The sequence below is a fragment of the Lingula anatina genome, chromosome 7 (assembly GCF_051362555.1).
Source record: "Lingula anatina isolate TDL-2025a chromosome 7, LinAna3.0, whole genome shotgun sequence".
NCBI classification, from domain to species: domain Eukaryota; kingdom Metazoa; phylum Brachiopoda; class Lingulata; order Lingulida; family Lingulidae; genus Lingula; species Lingula anatina.
The window spans coordinates 22,172,729-22,196,347 of record NC_141773.1 but is presented as its reverse complement, the minus strand read 5'-3'; the positions used below and the strand labels follow the sequence as shown (position 1 = coordinate 22,196,347).

The window sequence follows — 23,619 nt, the reverse complement described above, 5'->3', positions numbered from 1 at the left end:
CCATATTCATGTCGTATTTTATGAACGAACTGAACGTAATGTAAGCCTTACCTGTTGAAAACAAGACACAAATAACGAAAAGTTAGGCATGAATTCTACTACTTAGGCCGGTCGATTATTCATCGAGAACAATACTTGAAGATGATATTCTCGTTATATCACATATATATAGACGTACTCCTTTCATGAAACTACTTGTAATTTAAAAATCCCTTGCTGTCACCTACTTCCTCATCCTGGCTGTTGTCGCGTTGCTTGACCTGACCTCAGTGACAAATAGTACAGTCGTATGCATCGGTATAAAAATAGAGCTTAGGTCAACACATTCACTTATTCCACACAAAGTAAGGCAGAGGATTGTGAATTGGAAGCTGATTTAAACATTTTTCCTCTTTTTTAGCATCCAATATATATGCAAGTGGTTGTATGGTGACATACCGGTACATATAAGTATGAGCACCCCAGATGCGTTTCCCGTGATGTTTATCAAAGTCATTTGAAAATAATTTTATATGAAACCAAACATTGCACTTCTTACTGCGTCATGTGGTTAACTTGAAAGATATTTATCAGAGGGTAGAGTCTAGGAGCAATTCCCCAAATTCCTCGTCCATTCATTGACTTTATCTTTTTTGGTAATGTTTCATTAATATGCAATTATTATTTCGAATCATTTGTCTTATAATAACTCTATCCTTCTGCATTATGCATTTTATAAGCCGAATTTCATTATTCAAACTCTTTGGACCAATCCCTTTTTCGACTGCTTGGAGAATGGATGTATGCTTCTTCTCACCATTGGCCCCAAGGGATTGACCTGAGAATGCCCCTCAAAGTGATGTCCCTCAGCAAAATGAAAAGTTTGTTGCAATATTGCTGCAAACTATACGACAAGCGTGCCCACAGAAGCATGATCTCCCCAAGCACAGTAATATTCTGTTAAAACTTCAAATAATAGCAATGTACGAGAATGATATTTATATATCGGCATGAAAAACATAAATACTCTACCGAATGTGAAAATCGCCCTCATCAGTACACCATACACCCAGACATCACACTGTGTGGAATGCATGTTATCATACAGAGCTTCTGGAGACATCCAGCGGATTGGATAACGGCCCTTGTATGAAAAAATGTAGTATTAGACAACATGTGTAGTAGTTGACGTGTTTCCCAAATGCGAACTACTAACATTTTAGTTTTTTGTGGGGTATTTACGCTTTATAATTTACAACCAGTGGCGCTGAACAGTTTAATGAAAAGAAAATTTTAAATATTTAGAATAGTTCTAAAAATCAAACCCTTAGTACTTGTGACTTTCTCTTATACTGGTGGCTTTCAAACCAGTCCTTGGTCGAAATCTGAAATCTTGCACGTCTTGTCGCGTCACCCTCTTGCTTGGTACGCAATATGTTAACGTGATACGGGGATGCCGCCTTTGCTACTTCGAAGCACGTACTGATACACACCTTGGAAACCGGTAACGTGATCCGACCTACGGTGTATTTTGGGTCCTTCCGTGCCGTGTCTGGATAGGCCTAGATATCTTTTGGGAATCTGAAGATATTGTCTTCGAATAAGCGTGCGTCAAGTCTATGCACTGTAGTGTGCGTTTTCATTTATTTGGAATATTCAAACATTTTTTTTATTTATGTCTGCGGGTCACTGATGTCTTATTTCGCATAATTTACTGTAGTAAATGACCAACAATACTGAATCTTAGAAAATAATATATTAACAAAAGAAGTTTAGTGTATTCATACATGTATGCTTGTCTCAAAGATTAAGACATGCATGTCTAAGTACATACTTTCACATATGATGTCAAAGACATACCTTTGCCATGTAAAATTAAACTATTCTGTTATGTGAGCGATCATTCCGTAAATATGTCTGTAGATCTCCGTTTCACAGGTACCCTGTGGTTATCATAGGTAAACTTGAAACATACAGATGAAAGCCAAGGGATCTTATGTCCAATCCATTTCTGGCTCGCACATCAACCCAATAGCTGGGGAAAGGTAGACGAGACACTTGCTTTGATTGTCTGAACGGCACACATAGGGCCTATTTATTCACTTATGTCCTGTAGCCAACCACGGCAACGGTGGACTTGGTGTGATACTTACAGTACACTGCCTGGATTTTCTTTTTTAATAACACTCGCGAAAATTCCAGATTTTACAGACTCATTACATCATCATATTTAGCATGACGAGTCTTATTTAATATTTGATGTATAAAATGAAAACGTGCATGAATTCGTGTTAAGAAGGAACTTGACCGTTCACAGAAGGACCAAAAACTGTAGCAGGCCATTGTTTACCTTAACCTTAAATGTGCCGAGTGAAATAAAAGAGGATACCGAATTTGTACTGGGCAGTGACACTAATGGAATATACTGTGATGTGATAGTTGTGGTCGTTGCAGTCTGTGTCAGCTAACGCAATGATCGGTCACCGTGAGACATGGACTTCACAATATTATTATTTATGCTGAATCATACTGTTAAACCTTTAGATATATCAGTGAGTAATTAGTATTAAATATTACATAAACATTGTGATCGAAGTAACGCGTCACTTCATTGCTCATTCAAAGACACTTCATTAGCATACAGTGGTCCTAGCGTATTCGTAATTATATATATAAATTGCATAAAACTCTTTGCTGGAAGAACCTACCGAGCACGATTTCGAATGACGGAAAAGTTCATATTCTCTATGGCGTGAAAATGCACTTTGATCGACATAGTTAACTCTAATAGAACATATCACTTGTGATTTGATTCACCACATGTGTTAACTATATTCCTTTGCCTTTAGTATTATTTGTTGGGAGCTAAATCAAAAATATGCTTCAATTGCGAGGCAATTAAAATCGTATTAGACTAGTGCTTATTCCAAACTAATTTCCTTCGATTCATTTTGTACAGTTTGCCAAAAATCTCATTATCGAAAACAAGGGGTAATCAAGTCACATAAGACACATTGCTCAAACGGTTGTGTACACCTTATAAAACCCAAGGGTTGTTACAAACATCAAATGTTCTTTAATTATCAGCTGCTGTATCATCGCAGATACAAAATGTTTAATTGCTATAAATGCAAAATAAATTTTCAATATACCCCCGGGCCCTGTAAATAAGCTCTTTTGGAAACAGAATTAATCTATTAAAATAAAAAAAATGCATATAATTCCTCAAAGAGAGGTACATGTACAACTAATTTCGTCAATCCATACACGTATCTCTAAAGCGACTTACATACAGTTATTGATATCAATAGCGCGTGTGACCCCCACGTGCACGATAAATGCCTACATGTACTACGCGCTGGGGCGTGCTGTTTCCTTGTGCCACCTATATTTTAAAGCCCAAGTCTTACATTATACTGGATCTATGAATAACACATTTAATTGTACATATCCTTTATGTTCATGGTGATGTCTGGAGGATATGAAACAGAACACTGGCTATGGTCGCACATTTGAAGAATGATCGCGATGCACCGTAGCTACATACAGTATCAAATCCTCGGCGACTTATCGCATTTCACTATGGGGTTGCAGGTCAGTATAGATTGCTGTTTCACGGCCTTGCTGGTCAAGAACATCATACACACTTGTTTCGGTCGAACTCTGAAAAAAATAGAAACATTGGCAAACAAAGTTATTATCCATATACCACCAGTTATATAGGAGCGAAAACTCGAAAAAGAAATAAAAGAATCATACTTCCTTATAAAACCTTGTTTTCAAACAATGAAGTTCAGATAAATACAACTCACCACTTGGGTTTGTCTGTTAAGGTCCTTCATCTCAGTTATCCCACTTCTCGCTGGTGACTGTCGATCAGGTACATCTAAATGTTAAGAATAATTCAGGTGTATCAAGTTGTACTTTGTACTGGGTGATTAACCATTCTCTTTATTTTGATATAAGCTCCATGTTTTTTTTTTAATTCTTATTCTGAACTAAGTCGCCACATTGCGTATTACAAATAGTCACTCCTGCTTACACTAACATGTGTAATGCTATGTGTCACTTCTATTAAAACTATAATGTGTACTTATTATTTGTCACTGAATAATAAATACAAAAGCGTCCTACCTCTTCCACTTTTCTTCCTTCGAATGCGACTCGCTACCACCGTTGTTATGATAGCCAATATAAGAAGCACGAGAACAGCAACAACGACACCAGCTATCATGCCTACTTGGTTTTCGACTGGATCTGTAAAAATGATACAAATATTTGGGTAAATAACAGTCATTAGATACTATAAGCACAGAACTGTAGATAATGCATCGGCCTACACATTCATATATAACGGGTTATTCAACATGTAATTATACAAATGGTTATGGCTTACATATCGCTTTCGGAAAATACAATGCAGTCACATATATAGCATATGCATATCTTCCTGAATAAGACGGCAAAGGTTAAGTTAAATTCACTTTATTATAAAGGTGACTATATAGTACGTGCACTTAATGTGGGGTAAATAGTTTGGTTTGGTAAGCTGATGTTTTAACCCATTCTCACCTGATGTGGGTTGATCTAAAACCTTAACCAGGTCATCTTCTTCATAAACCAGCAGTGAGAACGTGTAGTCCTGGAATCCTTCATCTAGGGTTATGACGGCGGAGGTAGCGGTGCGGTTTGTCACCCTCTGCCTGTTACAAACCACGGTGTCCCTCTCACAGTATTTAACCACGTAGCTGGTGATGTCCTCGATTCCACTTGATATTGTCCAATCAACAGTGGCCACAGTGTGCATGATGGAGACGGATAATTTATCGTCTGGGACGCTGGGTCTAGCTGAAAGAAGTAGTCATTATTTCATGGAATATACGACGCATTGCTTAATTATTTTAATAATAAGTTAAAACTAAGTATATTTGCATGTATGCTTCAATGTTTTATTTTACAACTTCTTCAATACGTAGCAGTAAACGTACACTCTTAATTGCCTCAAAGTTTGATAGATGTGAGTAATGACCCATAAATCACGTGAAAGTTTAATGCGTGGATCATAGCGAAATTAGGCACTGTTTCTGAAATTATCCGAAGCCACATTGTTGTTTTTGGAGAACGTTTAAACAACAAAAACTACCTTTTGTTTTCTGTGTAAAAGCACCAGTAAAGCCACTGCTGTTGGTGGACGGGTGATTGTTGATAGAAACCAAACGAAAGTCATACGACGTGGTTGGGTTGAGGTCGGTTACTTTTGCCTTGGATGTCTTCATGTAACCAGGATCAGGGAAGACGAGTTGATCATCCTTTTGCCACCGAGTTCTAGACGTCTCCTTGTACTGGATGTGAAATGACTGATTACTGCCTCCGTTAAACCCGGACACCCAGGTTAATGTGACTGATACCGATGTCCAGCTCGATATTCTGAAATCTGTAGGTCTTTCTGGAGGTCCTGACGTTAAGTAAAAGGTAAAGTGTCATGCGTTCGGGATATCGAGCACAGCGTGTGAAAAATGATCATGCGGATTAAAAACGAACATGTTATGGTTAGATTAAAAAAAAAAGCGAACTTGTGCTGGTTGGATTCTCTAATGCCAAAAAAATGAATCAAAGAAAATCAATATGCCAATATTTTCATTTGTATCGTTTTACGGATTCCAAACAACACGCTTAGATATGACTGACATTGTCAAAGAATTATTTTCATGTACCTTTTGGTCTAATGTCAAAAGTAAATTCCCGTCTAGCCACTGTGTGTGAAACTGCACACACATACTGGCCGTAATCACTTCCTTGTACACTGGGAATAAACAGCTTACTTTCCAATGAACTTGGATCAGTAAGGACAATACCGGAGACAACAGACACCCTCTTATCACCGTCTCTCTTCTGCCAGGTAAACGAAGCATTGGCTGGGTTTGCCGTTACCGAGATCGACAATGTGGCTGGTTCGCCGATAGATGCAGCAGCTATGCGTGATTCCACCGCGATCCTTGGTGAATCTGAAATTAGTTTTATCAAATAATCGCTGATATCTAACTGTTTAACATTTTATTCAAAAATGCATTTATATTGAACCCACGTTTACTGTCAAATTATATTCACATTGCTTTTTAAATGTACTCGTAGCACATAAGGATACTATATACTCCAGTAATATTTGATTGTCCGATATCATATCCAATTATGATGTCTACCTACACAATACGTCCAACTTCTTCCTTCCCAACCCTTGTCCTACGCTGTTTCTAACACTGCAAACGTATTCGCCGTTGTCTAGATATGTGACACGTGACAACACCAACTCTCTCCCAGTTGACACTACTTGAGACTCAGGACTACCAAATGTAATATATGTCCACTTATAATCGGTATATACAGGAGGATTGCCACGTGCATCACATTGTAACGTGACGTCATCCCCTTCGGCCACTGTCACCGGATTACCCTCAACTGTTACTGTGACTGCTGGCTTATCTGAAATTATTTTTAAAAAAAAGTACTATAAGTCAATAATAATGAAAACAACAAACTAATACTAATCTATAGTGGTCCATCTTTACCATATTTGCGGCGGTTGAACATCTGATGGAAGTGAGGAGGATTCACCGTACTGGGCCACGTCAAAGCTGCAATAGCACGGGTAAGCATATTTTCCCGACACAGTACATTGTAGGCATACATGTACACACAAGACCGAAATGTATTATATATTTATGTCTTAGACATATTTTGTAATATTTTTTCACTTACCAGATATATAGTAGGATTTTAATACCATTATACATGTGGCTTCAATCCCATTATCATTTATCCCATCCCATTATATATCGGAAAATATATTTTAATATTTATATATTTACATCTGGTGAGTGAGAAAAAATACTAAATATGTCAAAGACAAATATACCAAATCAATTTTCGTGGTCAATAATTAATCATTTGAAACAAAATATAAGGCAAAATTTAGATTACCCATTTCCAGCATTTCCACATAGTGAATCAACTTTATCAAATAACAATATATAGAGGAGTGCATTCATTAAATATAAACTCACAATGTATCTCAGTCAGGTTGAGTACATTTGATATTACTTCTCCAGAAAGTCCCGTGGTAGTGGCTTTACAAGTAAATGTAGCCTGGTTATCCCTGTCCAGTATGGTTCTAGTGTACCTCAGTGGTGAGGATCCTGTATTAGATACATTAATACTTCCTCTGTATATCTGAAGTATTGGTGCTGGGTTACCATCTAGCGTTGTACATTGGAATACAACCTGGGCACCTGCTTGGATGGGGTCAGATGTACTTTTACCAACCAGGGATAATGATGCTGATGTTGGAAGGTCTAGAAGTAACATATAAAATGAAGTTTTATGTGTCGTAACTGTGGAATCTGGATATGAATAATAAAAGCAAATGAAAACATCATTAGAGTTCCCCAGTAAAAGCAGTAGTACCAGGCAGAATATTTTTGATTATTTGTTTCTCAAACTCCACCCACCTAAAATGGCACAAATAGGGAAAAAAGCCCATATTATTTTCACATTTTTACGTCCGATATAAACAAGAGGACAAGTTTTGCTGTTCTTACACGTCACATAACTGTGCATAAGCTCAATGCAAAGGTAATTGAAACCTAGGTTTAAGATTGGTTCATTTCCCCTACTTCCCATTTTGAACCAATCAGCACTTCGTTTATATTTTAATGTATAAAAGAAAACGAAGGCAACATGCGAGGAATTCATTCAGGCAATTAAGTAGCTGTCAGTGTACAAGCAACAGTGAATACAAGGTGTTTTAATGACTGATATACAGAATATTATGTGGAAAAAGGTCAGTCCGAACAATCTGACGAACGTTTAGGTGCTGCAAATGGCTGCTTGCTGTTAGTCTATAAATGGCTCTGACTACAATTGTTTCACGAGTGAGTGCACTTCAAAACGGAGTTGGGACTAAACTGCATTCAAGCATGCCTGTGTCCACAGTGCTTGATTTTGGTCTAAAATACATCCGACACCGACAAGAAGAGAAAAACTCTGGCAACTCGATAACAAAATAACTTGATAAAAATTTGACCAGTAGCCTGTACTTTTGAGACGGCACAGTACTGACAGCATTATACAAAGTGGCACTTACATAATACATTAAATGTGAACGTGTCAGACTGTTGCCATGATACAGGGTTGCTGGCATTACACGTGTATGGTCCTGCTTGGTTTGGTTGTATGTTGATGATCGTCAACTCCCTGCTAGTCTGCTGTGATGGTGTATTGTTCAGGAGCCATGTGTATGTTATAGGTGTTTTCCCTGAAGCTGTTATGCAACTCAGATATGCGGTGTCTCCCATGGTCACATCATGTCCTGTGGCACGTGAACGGGTTACAGAGACACCTCCAACTGGAGCTGAGAGGGGGTGATTCTCAATGGCATATAGTGATTACGTTTACACAAAATGTAGGATAGCTATAGCGTTACTTTTACAGTTATAAGCCCTCTGATAGTTAACCTTACACAACATCATTATCATATGCTGAACATAGAAAGCTTAGTTGCACTGATTTTATTAACCATCTGACCACAGTCAGACTACCTCCCAACACAAGGGTCAAAAGGTTGACCATTTTACTTTTTATGAATAAACTATAAGTAATATTTGCAAAACATTAGTGATAATAACAGAGTTAAAATAAATCCTATTTATTTACCCAGAACAGAAAGAGTTGTCCGTTTCGTAAAGTATCGACTGTTTGCTGTGTCACATATTGCAGGGTTTATAATGAGTATCATCACCCCACATGTGTAGGCCCCAGAATCTGCGACAGTGACACCACTGATGACAAGTGAGGCTGGAGACTGGAACGACAACCTTTCATTCCATGCTGGCTGTAGAACAGTTGTCCTGATACCAGGTAAAATATCCAGTTCATATGCCTGTGAATTATTCTGCCACTTCACTCGGTATCTATCACCAATTGATGTTGCAGCAGGAGTATATGTACACTGCAGTGTGACATTCTGTCCGGTGCGTACAAAGTGAGATGAGGGCAGGGTGACTTGAATGACGTCATCACATGGCACTGCACCTGTAATTAGAACCATGCATGGTGCCAGTTGAACTTATACTCAAACAATACCAGGAGTAAAAATATGAATTATGCTGTTCCATTAGCCATGTTATTGTAATAGATTGTGAGGATTCTTTTGTCTATAGCTACTTATATTTGTCTGATCTTACCATCCAATATGCTTGCAGTCAGACTTCATCAGGGGCAGGCAAGGGGGGAGGACTGACCAAATAGCACACCAGAGGGGGTGATAGGTTGTCATACCTGTCACAACCTCATTCCCTGATGAAGTCTGACTGCAAGCAGATGAAATATTGATGGTAAGATCAGACAAATATAAGTAGCTATAGACAAAAGAATCCTCACAACTCTATGAATTATGCTCATTTAAATAGAAACTAAATAATTCATCTTGGATGGTTTATAATTTTCTACAGCACACTTGATATTTTATGGACAAATTGGCGCAAATGAAACAGTGCTTTGATTGTTTTTCAGATTAATACTGTGTAGACAGTTAGTTAAAAAAAAAAAACATGCATTTCCAGTGATACTTAATAACTTCTCTGACATTATTCCAAATGTTAATTATTTTTCTAAGTAACCTGTTAGAATCGGAATACTGAGCACCCATAAAATTCCAAGTTCAGCTGTCAGACTTCGGTGGATTTTCACCATCTTATTCTGAAATGTAACATCAAAAATGGTGGTTGAATCAAATTACATCGAATATGAATTAACATGTAAACAATATGAATTCAGATCGAAGTACCTATCAGTGCACAAGTGCAATATACATGCAGGAACATTAATTTCTAATAAATGCGTTTCTATTGATAACTCCAAAGAACTATTCAAAGCATATTTTTATTACTCTTTCTTGCGAATTATAAGCGTCTGATTCCCCTCCACACCTTATTCCGCGGTCTCTATGATGGCGAATTAAATGCAGTTCTCTGCAAACATACATGTTTCTTAGGGTTACGTGCAAGACATAAGCAAGAATTTCAATCAGTGCATCGAGGCATCAATATTTAATTTGTAATTTATGAAGCAAACTATCCGTGTGTAATAATTGGCCATGTCGTACTAATCATAAATTAGTCGAAATTATAATTGGCCGAACGAAGAGATGGGGTGTCACCATTTCATTATAAACGCCGTGTTGATAATAAACTTACATGTTGAAACAGGAAGTCAGACAATCTGGAACCTAGTCCTCTTCAAAATCACAACTGGTCAATGTTTCCAAGCGCACTATATACCACACGCATACACACATCCCTCTACTTCCTAAAGAAACTTTTTCAGTGCTAAAAATATTTTTCTGTGACCCACTTCCGCGTCTTAGTTGTAAGCAGGTGGATTGACCTCACTGATAAACTGCACATTCTTAGACCTCGGTGTGAAAATATTATTTGTATATTTGTATATTTATATGGCACAAAATGCGCAATTATTCCGCGTAGAAAGAATAGGTAAGATGTAGAGGAATGTTCTAATAATAGGAAGATCCCTTAAAATACCATCCTTAATTAAAATTCCTTAATACTCACGCAATATCTTAACTTTTGTGACACTTAAGATTAGTGAGCATGCATGACCTCTTTTAGTGTCGGGGTATTTCATTTGTAACACCAGGTAGTTCAATGTTTATTTGTAAAGTGATAGTGGCACTTTGCGTACCCTTGTAGCAATGTATATAATTGCGGTAGTGGTGACACTTTTTTGCTAGGGGTGTATATTATACTTTTAAATTTAGAATTTTGCAGGAAATATCCATTACTTTTAGAATAAATATAAAATATATACCATTTTAATTCCCATATTGGAAATAAAATAATAGTCTGACCTAACGTAGCCATTTTCTCTTTCTCTCACTCTCTTTCTCTTTCTCTCTCTCTCTCTCTCTCTCTCTCTCTCTCTCTCTCTCACACACACACACACACACACACTTTATGCCAGTGTCTATATTTACATATATATACACGTATATTCACAATAGGAGAAATCATTCAATATAAGGCCTCATAAAGCTTAATATATTTTAATCGTAGGGTTAATATATGCCTTATTACATAACGGGGGCTCCCTATCTTCCAAAAAGACAAAACAAAGAAACGGAAATGACTACAAGGGAAAGTGACCTTCCATTGATTGCAAAGCACATGTTTTATGTTTTTCTTTGCAGCGGTGTATGTAATAACGCATGTTCAACTAAACCGTTTTAACAGTAACGCAAGTCGGTTCCTAGGTACGATGGTAGTCCTCATGGGACCCACATTCCTGTTTTTTTAATTTTTTAATTTTTTATTTATTTATTTATTTTTTTAAGATGGGACTTGTATTACTAGTGAACATACATTCCTGCTTAGTGTCCAGTCAGACTTGTGTTACTAGGACTACCATTCCTTTGACACCGTTCCTGCGACTTGCACAAAAGACTTGTTTTTTGTTTTCGATAAAATTAATTTTACGTTTAAATTGCGAAAAGAAACCGAATGTTTCCAAAGATGCCGGCATTTTTCTCTCCCCCCCCCCTCAAAAATTGTTTGGTTTCATGGAGGTTACAACAGCCCTAACCTACAGATATGCACTGGTATATACACGGTATGACCTAGTATATTGAAGGACAACCCGACTACTACATTTACACTTTGCAAGACTTAAATAACAGTGTTAAAATAAATAAATAGATAAATAAATAAATAAAAAAGACAATGCAGTGTTATATAAGAAGCATTTCCGTAAAATCCATCAAGATGAGTCAACATGAAAACGCAACTTAACCGAATCTCAGAATACCCGATCTCCAAAATGCTATTGGGGCATTGGGTGTTTTTTATGTAGAGAGGCTCAGGGTGGAGCATGCTCTTATTTTATGTGCACAATCAGTAGTTATTTATGGCAATTGGATCTCACGGACAATGTTGTCGATTTTCATACTCGGTTTTTACATTAGTATTATATATATTTTTTATAATAGACAAAGTGCTGGCTAGTAGAGTATCAGTTTGCTTTAAAAGCTATTGGCATATTGACTTCTATCCTATTGGAAGTGTACAAATTCTAAATATAAACATGCATGACAAGTTATTCTGCTATTATCCAAAGTGCACTCAACCATCGTTGTTTTCAAAAAAAAAAAAGAAATAAATAAATAAAATCTAAATGTTGTGAATCTGTGATGCACGTTCAACAATACAGTTATTGATATGATGATAGATGCCATTTAATTGAACATAGAATGGAATCAATCAAGATATTTTCAGTTGTTTATTTATTTATTCATTATTTTTTTTATTTATTGGTTTATTTATCATACTGTTGTGTCTCGAAGTCATGGTAAAAAGGCAGCAATGTTCACAAACTTGAGGAATGTTCACTATCGCTTCTGATATTTCTTGTCAGGACCCATCACATAACGCTAGGAGGCCGAAGGTCTGTGTAGATTGGTGCTTGACTTGCTTGATGGTCAGGAACATCATAGATACTGCTTTCCGTGGCCGGGGGCCTCTGAAAAATTTGAAAATTAGTGACCAGATGTTTGTTTACGATATGAAAGTTCTAACCCACACCCTCACGAAATATGACTACAAGTCCACAGTTGCATCTGGCCAACGAGGCACTGATTGCTAAAAGCACGGATATGGATAGCCATTATATAACCTTAAAGGAAATGAACAACTGTGGCATATTTGGAGCAGATACTCAAGAGAGAAAATAAAATCATACCAACATCTAAACATTGACACTGACTGTAGAAACGCAGTCTTACAACGGAGACACACAAAACAATCTTGTTTTCAAACACTAAAACTCGCATTCTACTCACCACTTGCGGTTGAGAATTTAGGTCCTTCATCTCAGTTATCACACCTGTCGCTGCTGTCTCTCGATTAGGTACATCTAATGGTTTGGGATAAATTAAAAGTGTCAAATTGAATTTTATGTGATGAATCTTTCCATGAATTCTTACACAACTTCCATTCTAGTTATGTGATAAGACGCTTTTTTCAATGTTTTCTGAACTGAGACATTTTGCGGTACAATATATTCTCAGGCTGTCGCTCGTTCTTTAACTAAAATATGTTATTTATACTGAGTTGACAAAAGAAAATAAAACTAACCACTTCCACTTTTCGACTTTCTGAAGCGACGAATAACAATTGCAGTTATCACGGCCAATATGAGCAACACGAGTACAGCAACCACAATGCCAACTATCACGCCCACTTGCTGTTGGACTGGGGATGGGTCTGCATACATGATGCAAGTGTTTTGGTAAATAACAGGTATTAGATATAACAGCAATTGTCTTTTAATAATTGTGCTATCGGATAACAGTTTCGAACATGTAGATATCAAGTTTTTCAACAGAAAAAGAGGGTTATGTTTTTGTGTGTAAGTAGAAAATTAAATTGTCAACTTGCTGGCTATTAAACAATGGATTAAAACAAGTATTTGACATATGCATGTTTCCATGAAGCAATCACTTTGCTTTAGTAAGTTAACGTTTTTGACACCGTTCTCACCTGATGTGGGTTGATCTATAACCTTAACCAGATCATCTTCTTCATAAATCAGCAGTGAGAACGTGTAGTCTTGGAATCCTTCATCTAGGGTTATGACGGTGGAGGTTGCTGTACAGTTTGTCACTCTCTGCCTGTTACATACCACAGTGTCCCTCTCACAGTATTTAACCACGTAGCTGGTGATGTCCTCGATTCCACTTGATATTGTCCAAATAACAGTAGCCACAGTGGGTGTGATGGAGACGGATAATTTATCGCCTATAACGCTAGGTCTGTCTGAAAAAAAGGAGCCATTATTTCATAGAATATACGACGCATTGCTAAGTCATTAAAGATGCATACAAAGTCAATTTTTTGTCACAAAAACCAACCAAATGCCAGCATATAGTTTCAAGCAGTATAACTAAGAGAATTAGCAAAAGGCATTGTTTAATTTTACCCGAAAATGATGTTTGAACAGATTTTTCTGCTGGCATTCTAAGCTGTATGTCAATGGGGCAGTAAAGTAGGTCACGTAAGTAGGTTAAATTTACAACCAAAAATTTAAAGAAAGGAGCAGTCTAAAGGTCTTTTATAGCTGATCAAGTGATCTATTCAGTTTATCCCTTGGCATGTCAAATTTATTTGAGTCATATAAGAATCTAGTAGAAGTGGTTTTATTGTGTTACTGGGAATCCACGCTCCACCGATGCTCGGTTCGTATGTACCTTTAACTGAGTTTATTTGCATATATACCTCGATATTTTATTTTACAACTTCTTCAATACAGAGCAGTAAAGACACTCTTAATTGCCTCATAGTTTGATAGATTTGGGGTATGAACTGTAAATCACGTGGAAGTTTAATGTGTGGTTCATAGCGAAATTAGGCACTGTTTCTGAAATTATCCAAAGCCACATTCTTGCTTTTGGACAACGTTTAAACAACAAAAACTACCTTTTGTTTTCTGTGTAAAAGCACCAGTAAAGCCACTGCTATTGGTGGACGGGTGTTTGTTGATAGCAACCAAACGAAAATCATACGACGTGGTTGGTTTGAGGTTGGGTACTTTTGCCTTGGATGTTTTCAGGTAACCAGGATCAGGGAAGACAAGTCGATCATCCTTTTGCCACCGAGTTCTAGACGTCTCCTTGTACTGGATGTGAAATGACTGATTACTGCCTCCGTTAAACCCGGACATCCAGGTTAATGTGACGGAAACCGATGTCCAGCTTGATATCCTGAAATATGTGGGCCTTTCTGGGGGACCTGACGTTAAATAAAAGGTAAAAATACATTCACGGGTATTAAATGCAGCATACACAAAATATAATGTGAGTATTGCTTAACGAATATGTGCTGACGTCCAGCTTGATATTCTGAAATCTGTGGGTCTTTCTGGGGGTCCTGGCATTAATTAAAATGTAAAGTGTTCATTGATATCGGACACAACGTGTGAAAAATGTTCATGCAGATTAAAAACGAACATGTTATGGTTAGATTCTCTAATGCCAATAAATGAATTAAAGAAAATCCATATGTCAATATTAATATTTGTATCGTTTTACGGATTCCAAACATCACGCAAGTTATGATTTACACTGTCAAATAATTATTTTCATGTACCTTTTGGTCTGATTTCAAAAGTAAATTCCCGGTTACCCACTGTGTGTGACACTGCACACACATACTGTCCGTAATCACTTCCTTGTACACTGGGAATAAATAGTTTACTTTTCAATGAACTTGGATCAGTAAGGACAATACCGCCTACAACTGACAGCCTCTTATCACCGTTACTCTTCTTCCAGGTAAACTTAGCATTAGCTGGGTAAGCTGTAACTGATATAGACAATGTGGCTGGTTCGCCGATAGATGCAGCAACTATACGTGATTCCACCGCGATCCTTGGTGAATCTGAAATGATTTTATCAAATAATCACTTATATCTAACTGTTTTTAAACATTTAATTGAAAATTCATTTACATGTAAGATATGAATTTCACAACTAAGTTATTTTTTTACCTCAAATTAAATTCACATTACTTTTTTACACTCTCAGCACATATGGATACCATATATTGCATTCATATCATATCCTATTATATCCCATTACTTACACAATACGTCCAGCTTCTTCCTTCCCAACCCTTGCCCTACGCTGTTTCTAACACCACAAACGTATTCACCGTTGTCAAGATATGTGACACTTGACAACACCAATTCTCTCCCAGTGGACACTAGTTCAGTATCCGGACTACCAAATGTAATATGTGTCCACTTATAATCCGTATATACAGGAGGGTTGCCATGTGCAGCACATTGTAACGTGACGTCATCCCCTTCGGCCACTGTCACCGGATTACCCTCAACTGTTACTGCGACTGCTGGCTTATCTGAAATTATTAAAAAAAAAAAAAGTACTATAAGTCAATAAAAATGAAAACAACAAACTAATACTTGCCAATCTATAGTGGTCCATCTTTACCATATTTACGGCAGTTGGACATCTGATGGAAGTGAGGAGGATTCACCGTACTGGGCCATGTTAAAGCTGCAATAACACGGGTAAGCATATTTTCCCGACATAGTACATTGTAGGCATACACACAAGACCGAAATACCGGGAAAACATATTAAAATATATATTTATGTCTTTGACATATTTTGTAATATTTTTCACTTACCAGATATACAGGTATAGTAGGATTTTAATACCATTATACATGTGGCTTCAATCCCATTATCATTTATCCCATCCCATTATATATATCGGAAAAACATATTTTAATATGTATATATTTACATCTGGTAAGTGAGAAAAAAGACAAATATACTAAATCAATTTTCGTAGTTATTAATAAAACATTTGAAACAAAATTTAGATTACCTATTTCCAGCATTTTCCACATAGTGAATCATTTTTATGAAATAACAATATATAGAAGAATACATTCATTATATATAAACTCACAATGTATCTCAGTCAAGTTGAGTATATTTGACATTACTTCTCCAGAAAGTCCCGTGGTAGTGGCTTTACAAGTAAATGCAGCTTGGTTATCAGTGTCCAGTATGGTTCTAGTGTACCTCAGTGGTGAGGATCCTATATTAGATACTGCAGTACTTCCTCTGTATATCTGAAGTATTGGTGCTGGGTTACCATCTGGTGTTGTACACTGGAATACAACCTGGACACCTGCTTGGATGGGGTCAGATGTACTTTTACCAACTAGCGAAAATGATACTGATGTTGGGAGATCTGGAATAAGCATAAAGTGAGTATTACTTCTGATTACTGTCTAATGTAAGCCTGAATAGTGTGTGCACACCATTAGAACAAACGGACATTACATTATTGTGATGACAACAATGTGTTTCATAAGCTTCTGTACTTTTGTCCGTTTTTAGTTCAAGTCCAGTACGGTGACAGAATGCACCATGCTGAATTCCCATTCCATATGAAACATAAGTCGGGATGTCATTCCTGTTTAGGGGAAATGACGTTATAAAATATTTTAAAGTTTATATTGTTTATGGATATTTTAAGCCTATATAGATTTTGACCAGTAGCTCAGACATATTTGTTATCTACGTTGTACTGCATTGAGCGCTGGAACCCGATACGCACATGTTACCTGCATAGTAACACTGGTAGATCCTAAGATAACTCCTCCTCCTCTGTCCCTCACAATACACTGGAATGGCTTCCCATTATCTGACTTATCAAGCTGGACAGATGCAGATGCTGTGACAGACTTGGTACCATCAGAATTACTGGAGGTTGATATACTTGTCAATTTGTACTCTGTAGCATCTCCTTGTTTGAAGTAGACGTCATATGGAGCTGATAGAAGCACCCTTCCTATAGTACACTGAACACGGGTAGATGTTCTCTCCACTATAAGGCTACCCAAACCAGTAACTGCCATACCTGAGGGTTTCACTGAAATACGAGTCATTGTTGAAAATTATATTTGAAGAAGGATATACTCAACAATTAAAGAGACAGTGACTGTCACATGTTCATGCACTCATGTGATTAACATACATGAAGCTTGCAATGATATTTATCTTTCTAAAATTAAAACATCCTAAAACACAAGCTTTAAGAGTGAAGAACTGACCCATTGAAACAAACATAATGACTGTATCGTTTTTATTATCCAGAAAAATCGGTAGAAGCTCGGACGGGGTGGGAGGGAGGGAGTGGTCGGGAGGGAAAAATCTCGTTTCTGTATAAACTAAATCTACTAGCGCAGGTTAAACATATAATCCTAATCATATAGCTGGACTTTTACTTAGGGATAACCATTGACTGACTTACCGTCTATAGACAAAGTTGTTTCCAGTGTATTAATTATCAAACCCGATAAAGGGTTTACAAGTTCACATAAGTAAACCCCACCATCTGTCACCACTAGGCTGTTAATGGTTAATGTCCCAGTCTGTGCCTCCATTGATCCACGTGTCTGTAGAGAGGGAATGGTATTGAAGATATGTGTGCTACTGAATGTATCCCATGACGCGAATTGTACGGCACCTCTCTGCCAAATTAGAGAATTATTAGCTGTGTTGTCTGGGCAGAAAAGATTAACAACCTCTCCTTCATATTTTCGGACAGTAATGGCTAATGAAATACCTGTAACAATTATAATAACACGACGGTAAGCAAAGTTTCACAAACGGCACCTTTGTCTTCAGAAAACTGAAACCGATACCAAGGTAGTGTTGCATACGGAATACACGATTCCCCGACATAAAAAAACCAAGAAGTGTTTATAAAGCACAAAAGTCCCCGGTAGGCCAAATCGTGTTTTGATAAAATATTTAAAATAGTTATTTCGTAAGTGATAAGAGTGATCCATACGTGATGACGAAAAGCCCAACCAAATGCATGTACTGAGACGGTGGCAAAAGCTACTCTATTTATTGGTCGAACATTTTATATGCAATGACAAACCTTTCCGCAAATCCCTTATTGATTGATCGGACAAATGTTTATTTTGAACGCGACTGTGTCATTATCCTTTGGCCCAGCGACCTCAAAATCCTTTCTCTTCCTTTCCCAGTAAATGAATTGATTTGTAAAGTAGGGATTTTGCTTACCTACCGTGTAGTGAAATATAAAACCAAACCACCACTGGTAGTACCGCCATGGTTACTAAGTATTCTTCTCTTTTTTACACGTAGCCCTTGAATTCACCCCTGGCAAGAAAGGGAACGGTGCAGTTAAATGGATATACATTCATGACGTTATGTTAAAGGTGACTTACGGTTATAACCAGATGCACTTATCACTGAAATATCGTACTGTAATGGTGGAAAAAGAAAGGCTTCACATGCTCGATTCCAACCTTCTTAGGTGCTTCCTTCTTCCCCCTTCATCATCCCCTCAGTCGACTGTAAACAGCAATATCAGATAAATCAAGCAAAAGTAAACTGACTATGACACTGAATGTGGTCCATGACCCACAATACGTCGTTCTGATTAACTACTCAACTTGTTCTTGTACTTACTTCCTCTTCCTTATACTGCCTGATCAGTCTTAGGTGACCTGACCTGCTTACTCATTTTGATAACAAGGGACATGTATACCTTAGGGTAACATGTAACAAATTGTGCACATATAACGTCACTGGCACAGATGTGGCTTTCCAGTTCACTAGTCGTGTGTCATTTCTGATGGTCTTAATCCAGCCTACCTTTAGACTGATTCCAACCTTACTTTACTTAGGACATTAGGTAATATAAGTCGATTTAAAAATCGACAGTTTTTAAAAGAAACATCACATGTAAGTCATCATTTTAATTTGCAGCATAGTTAACGTTTAAGTCTACTAGAGGTTATTAATTGCACAAACACACGCATACTCACAGCAGACAAAACAAGAAGCAAAACAAAAAGCATCCTACATATAGTACTATTTCACGAAGAAAGCTACACCATACACAACTAATGAGGTCCTGAAATAGAATTTCAAACGGGTAATACTGTTATTTAGTGGGAAGAGTCATGATGAGTCACTTCGCATCCGAGGCCTGTCGTTTCGGACTTCCCTTAAAATAATGCTGGACCCGCCCCCTTGCCAAAGACGCACAGGGAAGCTTGGGTGATGGTTCTCTCATAACTAAAATCGTACATGCTTCACCCTCTATCTCAATTTTTTTTTCGCATTTCGAATCAAATTTTGGAAAATTGTGGTCACAACATGATCAATTGATAATATGATCCATGTTTTATCTCATAGACTCCCCACACAAATACACACGCTCTCTCTCTCTCTCTCTCTCTCTCTCTCTCTCTCTCTCTCTCTCTCTCTCTCTCTCTCTCACACACACACATACACACACACACACACACACATGTACACACACGATTGAAATTTTGCTATAAATCCTCAAAAAAAAAAAAAAAAAAAAAAAAAAAAAACAATTCAGAAAGAATAAATTAAGGCAAACCTCTTAAAAAGCGTGTCTCCAGGTATATACATAGATAGCCTATGTGTGCTGGAAGCGAATATATCTGGTGCGTGAAGCAGATTCTATGCCACCATTGTTATATTTCTATTTCATGAAGAAACCGCACCAAACAAAAATTATGAGGTCCTATGTAGTATTTCAAATAGGGAATACTTTTCAGTTAATTGGTGGGGATAATCAAAATGAATAACTTGTATCACGTCTCACCTAAGTCCATAGCCCTTTTGGGAGCTAGAATTCTATTTTTCTAGTTTAAGATAGGTTGTTTAATGTTTAGAATTCGCACTCAGTCTTACCTAGCACATTCTGCGCAATCACAGTTTATTTAGATGAGAAGTGAACTTCAGAAGAAAGAGATTCATAAGTATAAATGGCCACACGCTTTATTTTCTCATTCTTAATTATTCAGTTAGCAATATCATTACATGCAGTTCTGCTTTTTTTATTTATTGATACTTTAACAATTAAAGTGTCAGCAGTCAAAGGTTATCATTGTTCTTTTAAGCTTTGTAAGTACTGATTCATGTGTTGATAAATTAACATGTAGTCATTATATAAGTAAGTAAGTCATGTAAAGAAAGGTAAAGCATATATGTTCAACACCTGTTTAAGTGGGTCTTATTTCTCAAGTAACAAAATCATAATAGTCCATTTCAAATTTTATTTTGCATATTTATTTTTACATTATTAACTTTGTTACTGTTTGAGAGCGTGTTTAACTTTATTGGTGGTTCAATAGAATTTCAAGAAAGCAAGCAACGTGTTGGTCAAAACACATGTATGAGCCATTATAGGGCTAACACATTTTCGGGCTTACACGTTTTCCGGCTTACACATTTTTAAAAGCGTTCATTAGACCTTAAGCGGTTGCGAAATTATACAAGGTTTTTTTCTTTTATTATGTGGGTTCGAGTTTAGATATTATATTTAAACTCGAACTATAAGGTAAAAGATAACATCGATTTACCCCTCAACAAACCATCTGTAACCATTTTACATTTACTTGTAGCGACATCACCTTTATTATCAAATCCACAAATGTTTTTTTCTGGAGAAAATAGATTGACATTGTATTTTCAGTACTAAGGCGTGCCTATCTTTCTTGACAGACAATTTAAGTTAGCATCCAAGAGTTAGAACAGTGTTAGTTGAAATTTGAATAGGCAATTTTTCTTTTGGTTTCGGCTAATTTCAAAATAGAGTTATTTTCTGATAATATTGTTCAATCTTCAAAATGTCATTGAAAAAGAACAAGGGTTATGCAATAGGGTCCTTCCCTCACGCTTTCTTTATTCCCTGCAACTGGATTACTCTATTTTTCCATACAAATCCTTCCCCTCCATACTGTTGCCTGTAAGGAACGACAAATGGTTTATGACCATTTCACTCCTACTTATAGCACCATTGCTATTGGTATCTACTTCAGAGAAAATATCCGTAGAAAATGGAGTGTGGGAAATCTTGAGGAAATTGGCAAACTCTTTTCTAAATAGAATGCCATCTCCGTTTGCATCCACCAGCTCAAAGAACGTAAGAATCCATTTAACTTCCGTGTCTAGGTATTGGTTATCAACCATTTTCGCTTGTATTTCTGTCTTGGCTGAGATAAAGTCGTCAACTGAAATACTTTCTAAATTATCGTCATTCATAAGACCTTTCCACCACTTGTCCCATATTCCCTTCAAATATGCCTTGGTTTCCTTCTCTTTTTCGGTGGACATTGTTATAGCTCTTACTCTGGCAGCAATCCCGTTGACATATTCGTCTTTATCCATCTTTCCATCTCCATTTACGTCGAGGTCTTCTAAGGCATGTCTCCATTTGGATGCCCAAATATCCATACCGCCAGGCGTCTGAAAGGTAAGTGTTAAATATCAGTACGAAATATGTGGAAATGATGAGACTTACATGTACATGGTTAAAATCTACTAGTCTGTTTTAATCAATTATCAAAGTCGAAACGTTGATAGACATATACCGCAGTGCATTGATAAAAGTCAACACAGTATTTGAAATATTTTTCTTAATTTCTTTATTTTTTTGCAGCTCCTACGGATTTGAAGTGGTATAATCACTTGGCGGCGGTCCCTTTGTTGCACTGTACAACGATCCCCATGTACTTTTTCCGGAAACATACCAATTCCATTGTCTTATATGACCCTTCCGTACGAACCAAAACTTGAAATAACTGTTTACCAAAATAGATCTTCTAAGATAAAAAAGTAAACTCCATTTAGTGACAGTATAGATAATGACCTATGTACCTTTTTATCCTGTATAACTAGCGTGGAAACACTGTCACTCATCAACATGGCAGCAAAAACGGTTACCATTGAATAAGAGATCATCATGGTTCGGTGCAGGTCTGTAAAAAATTAGAAAAAAAAAATAGAAAAAAAAGTCACAGATCTTAAAGACAAACTGTGGTAATGAAGTGACACTAAAGAACTTTATAATAGAAAATAAATACTGGAATATCTGAATGTTAACTTGAAGCAAATGATGAATACACTTAGGTCTTATCCCTACCTTAATATCCATCGAATCATGCCTTGCATAAAGACACACAGCAGAAAAAATGAAGGGTTTGACAAGACGGAGTAAAAGGAAAAAGAGAGCCCTTAGAATGGTTCACACTTGTACGTTTGCCAAGGATTACAATGTAAAACAACAGGAGACCAATTAATGAAATACCGTCATTTGTAAAACTGAAGTAAAATATATTTGATCCAAAACAGATGAAAACTAAATTATATGACATCCAATGGATCCTACAAAAGCGGGGCTGGATTGAAGCGTGTCATTGATTTCATCGCTCTCAGTAATAGGTGACTGGAGACCCTACGCATGGAATATGGATTTAGCTACAAACTTTGTAGAAATTCATGGCAAACATGAATTATGACAAAATACGTCATGAAAATTAACACTAATCAAACTTAGAATATATGTCACTAATAGTAATATATTGAATCTGGAAAACATACAAAAATATTTTGATTTACCTTACTGATCAGAAAGCTCTTTTGCAATCTCCCGATCCCGTTGATCAGCACAGGAATAAATGGGTATTGCATTCTTATTCCCTTTTGCATACGTAATCCCTTGTCGTAGGGCTGTTCACATGAGGGTCATTAGCATGATAAAGATACTAGACCGGCGACACGTGTGTGCCTTTTGTCTGTTTTGATAACATGTCTGTTCAAAAACATCCTGTTTTCATATGGTGTCAGAATAAAATGATTGCTACGGAAAATACTTGAACAGTCAAATGTCTCGACTTTCACAATACATTGAATTCACAATACTTATGAAAGAACTGTTACTTTCATTGCTGTTTGATTATGTAGTATCTTACATGTATATCATGTAATGAAAGCATCATTACTTTTATGGCTGTTTGATTATATCTTACAAGTAAAATGCTTCACGGCGTTGCATCTCTGGCGTTATGTGTCTTATGTGGTGCACAGATTAAATGACAAAAGATTCTTGATTCACAAATTGACAAAACAACCGTGTACTACACTCCCTCACAGAATAACTAGCAGATCAGTTGAATACACAGGGTG

General features: G+C 36.9%; 2 protein-coding genes across 2 annotated transcripts; both read right to left on the bottom strand.

Moving 5' to 3' along the window:
- Positions 1-2,287: 2,287 nt before the first annotated feature.
- LOC106160585 (contactin-5-like) lies at positions 2,288-19,035 on the bottom strand. The gene is made up of 12 exons (XM_087017557.1): positions 18,921-19,035; positions 18,677-18,771; positions 17,891-18,205; positions 17,195-17,509; positions 16,538-16,825; positions 15,684-15,959; positions 15,189-15,479; positions 14,520-14,831; positions 13,584-13,859; positions 4,114-4,236; positions 3,792-3,865; positions 2,288-3,642 (listed from the first exon to the last, which is right to left on the bottom strand). The coding sequence occupies exons 2-12, from the start codon at positions 18,720-18,722 to the stop codon at positions 3,547-3,549; spliced, it is 2,412 nt and encodes an 803-aa protein (XP_086873683.1). The 5' UTR covers positions 18,723-18,771; positions 18,921-19,035; the 3' UTR covers positions 2,288-3,546.
- On the bottom strand, positions 5,255-8,379 carry LOC147760904 (cell adhesion molecule CEACAM5-like). Its single transcript, XM_087017558.1, has 4 exons — positions 8,120-8,379; positions 7,041-7,328; positions 6,184-6,459; positions 5,255-5,984 (listed from the first exon to the last, which is right to left on the bottom strand). Exons 1-4 carry the CDS (start codon positions 8,328-8,330, stop codon positions 5,686-5,688), a joined length of 1,074 nt encoding a protein of 357 aa, XP_086873684.1. The 5' UTR covers positions 8,331-8,379; the 3' UTR covers positions 5,255-5,685.
- Positions 19,036-23,619: the final 4,584 nt, after the last annotated feature.

Coding starts and splice junctions, on each gene's coding strand:
- LOC147760904 (XM_087017558.1), bottom strand. CDS start 8,330: ATGGGAGACACCGCATATCTGAGTTGCATAACAGCTTCAGGGAAAACA. Junction 6,460..7,040: donor CAACCTGACTGAGATACATT/GTGAGTTTATAT, acceptor AAATAATTTCAG/ATAAGCCAGCAGTCACAGTA. Junction 5,985..6,183: donor GAAGAAGTTGGACGTATTGT/GTAGGTAGACAT, acceptor AACTAATTTCAG/ATTCACCAAGGATCGCGGTG.
- LOC106160585 (XM_087017557.1), bottom strand. CDS start 18,722: ATGGCGGTACTACCAGTGGTGGTTTGGTTTTATATTTCACTACACG. Junction 17,510..17,890: donor AACAACTTTGTCTATAGACG/GTAAGTCAGTCA, acceptor CTCGTATTTCAG/TGAAACCCTCAGGTATGGCA. Junction 3,643..3,791: donor TTAACAGACAAACCCAAGTG/GTGAGTTGTATT, acceptor TATTTTTTTCAG/AGTTCGACCGAAACAAGTGT.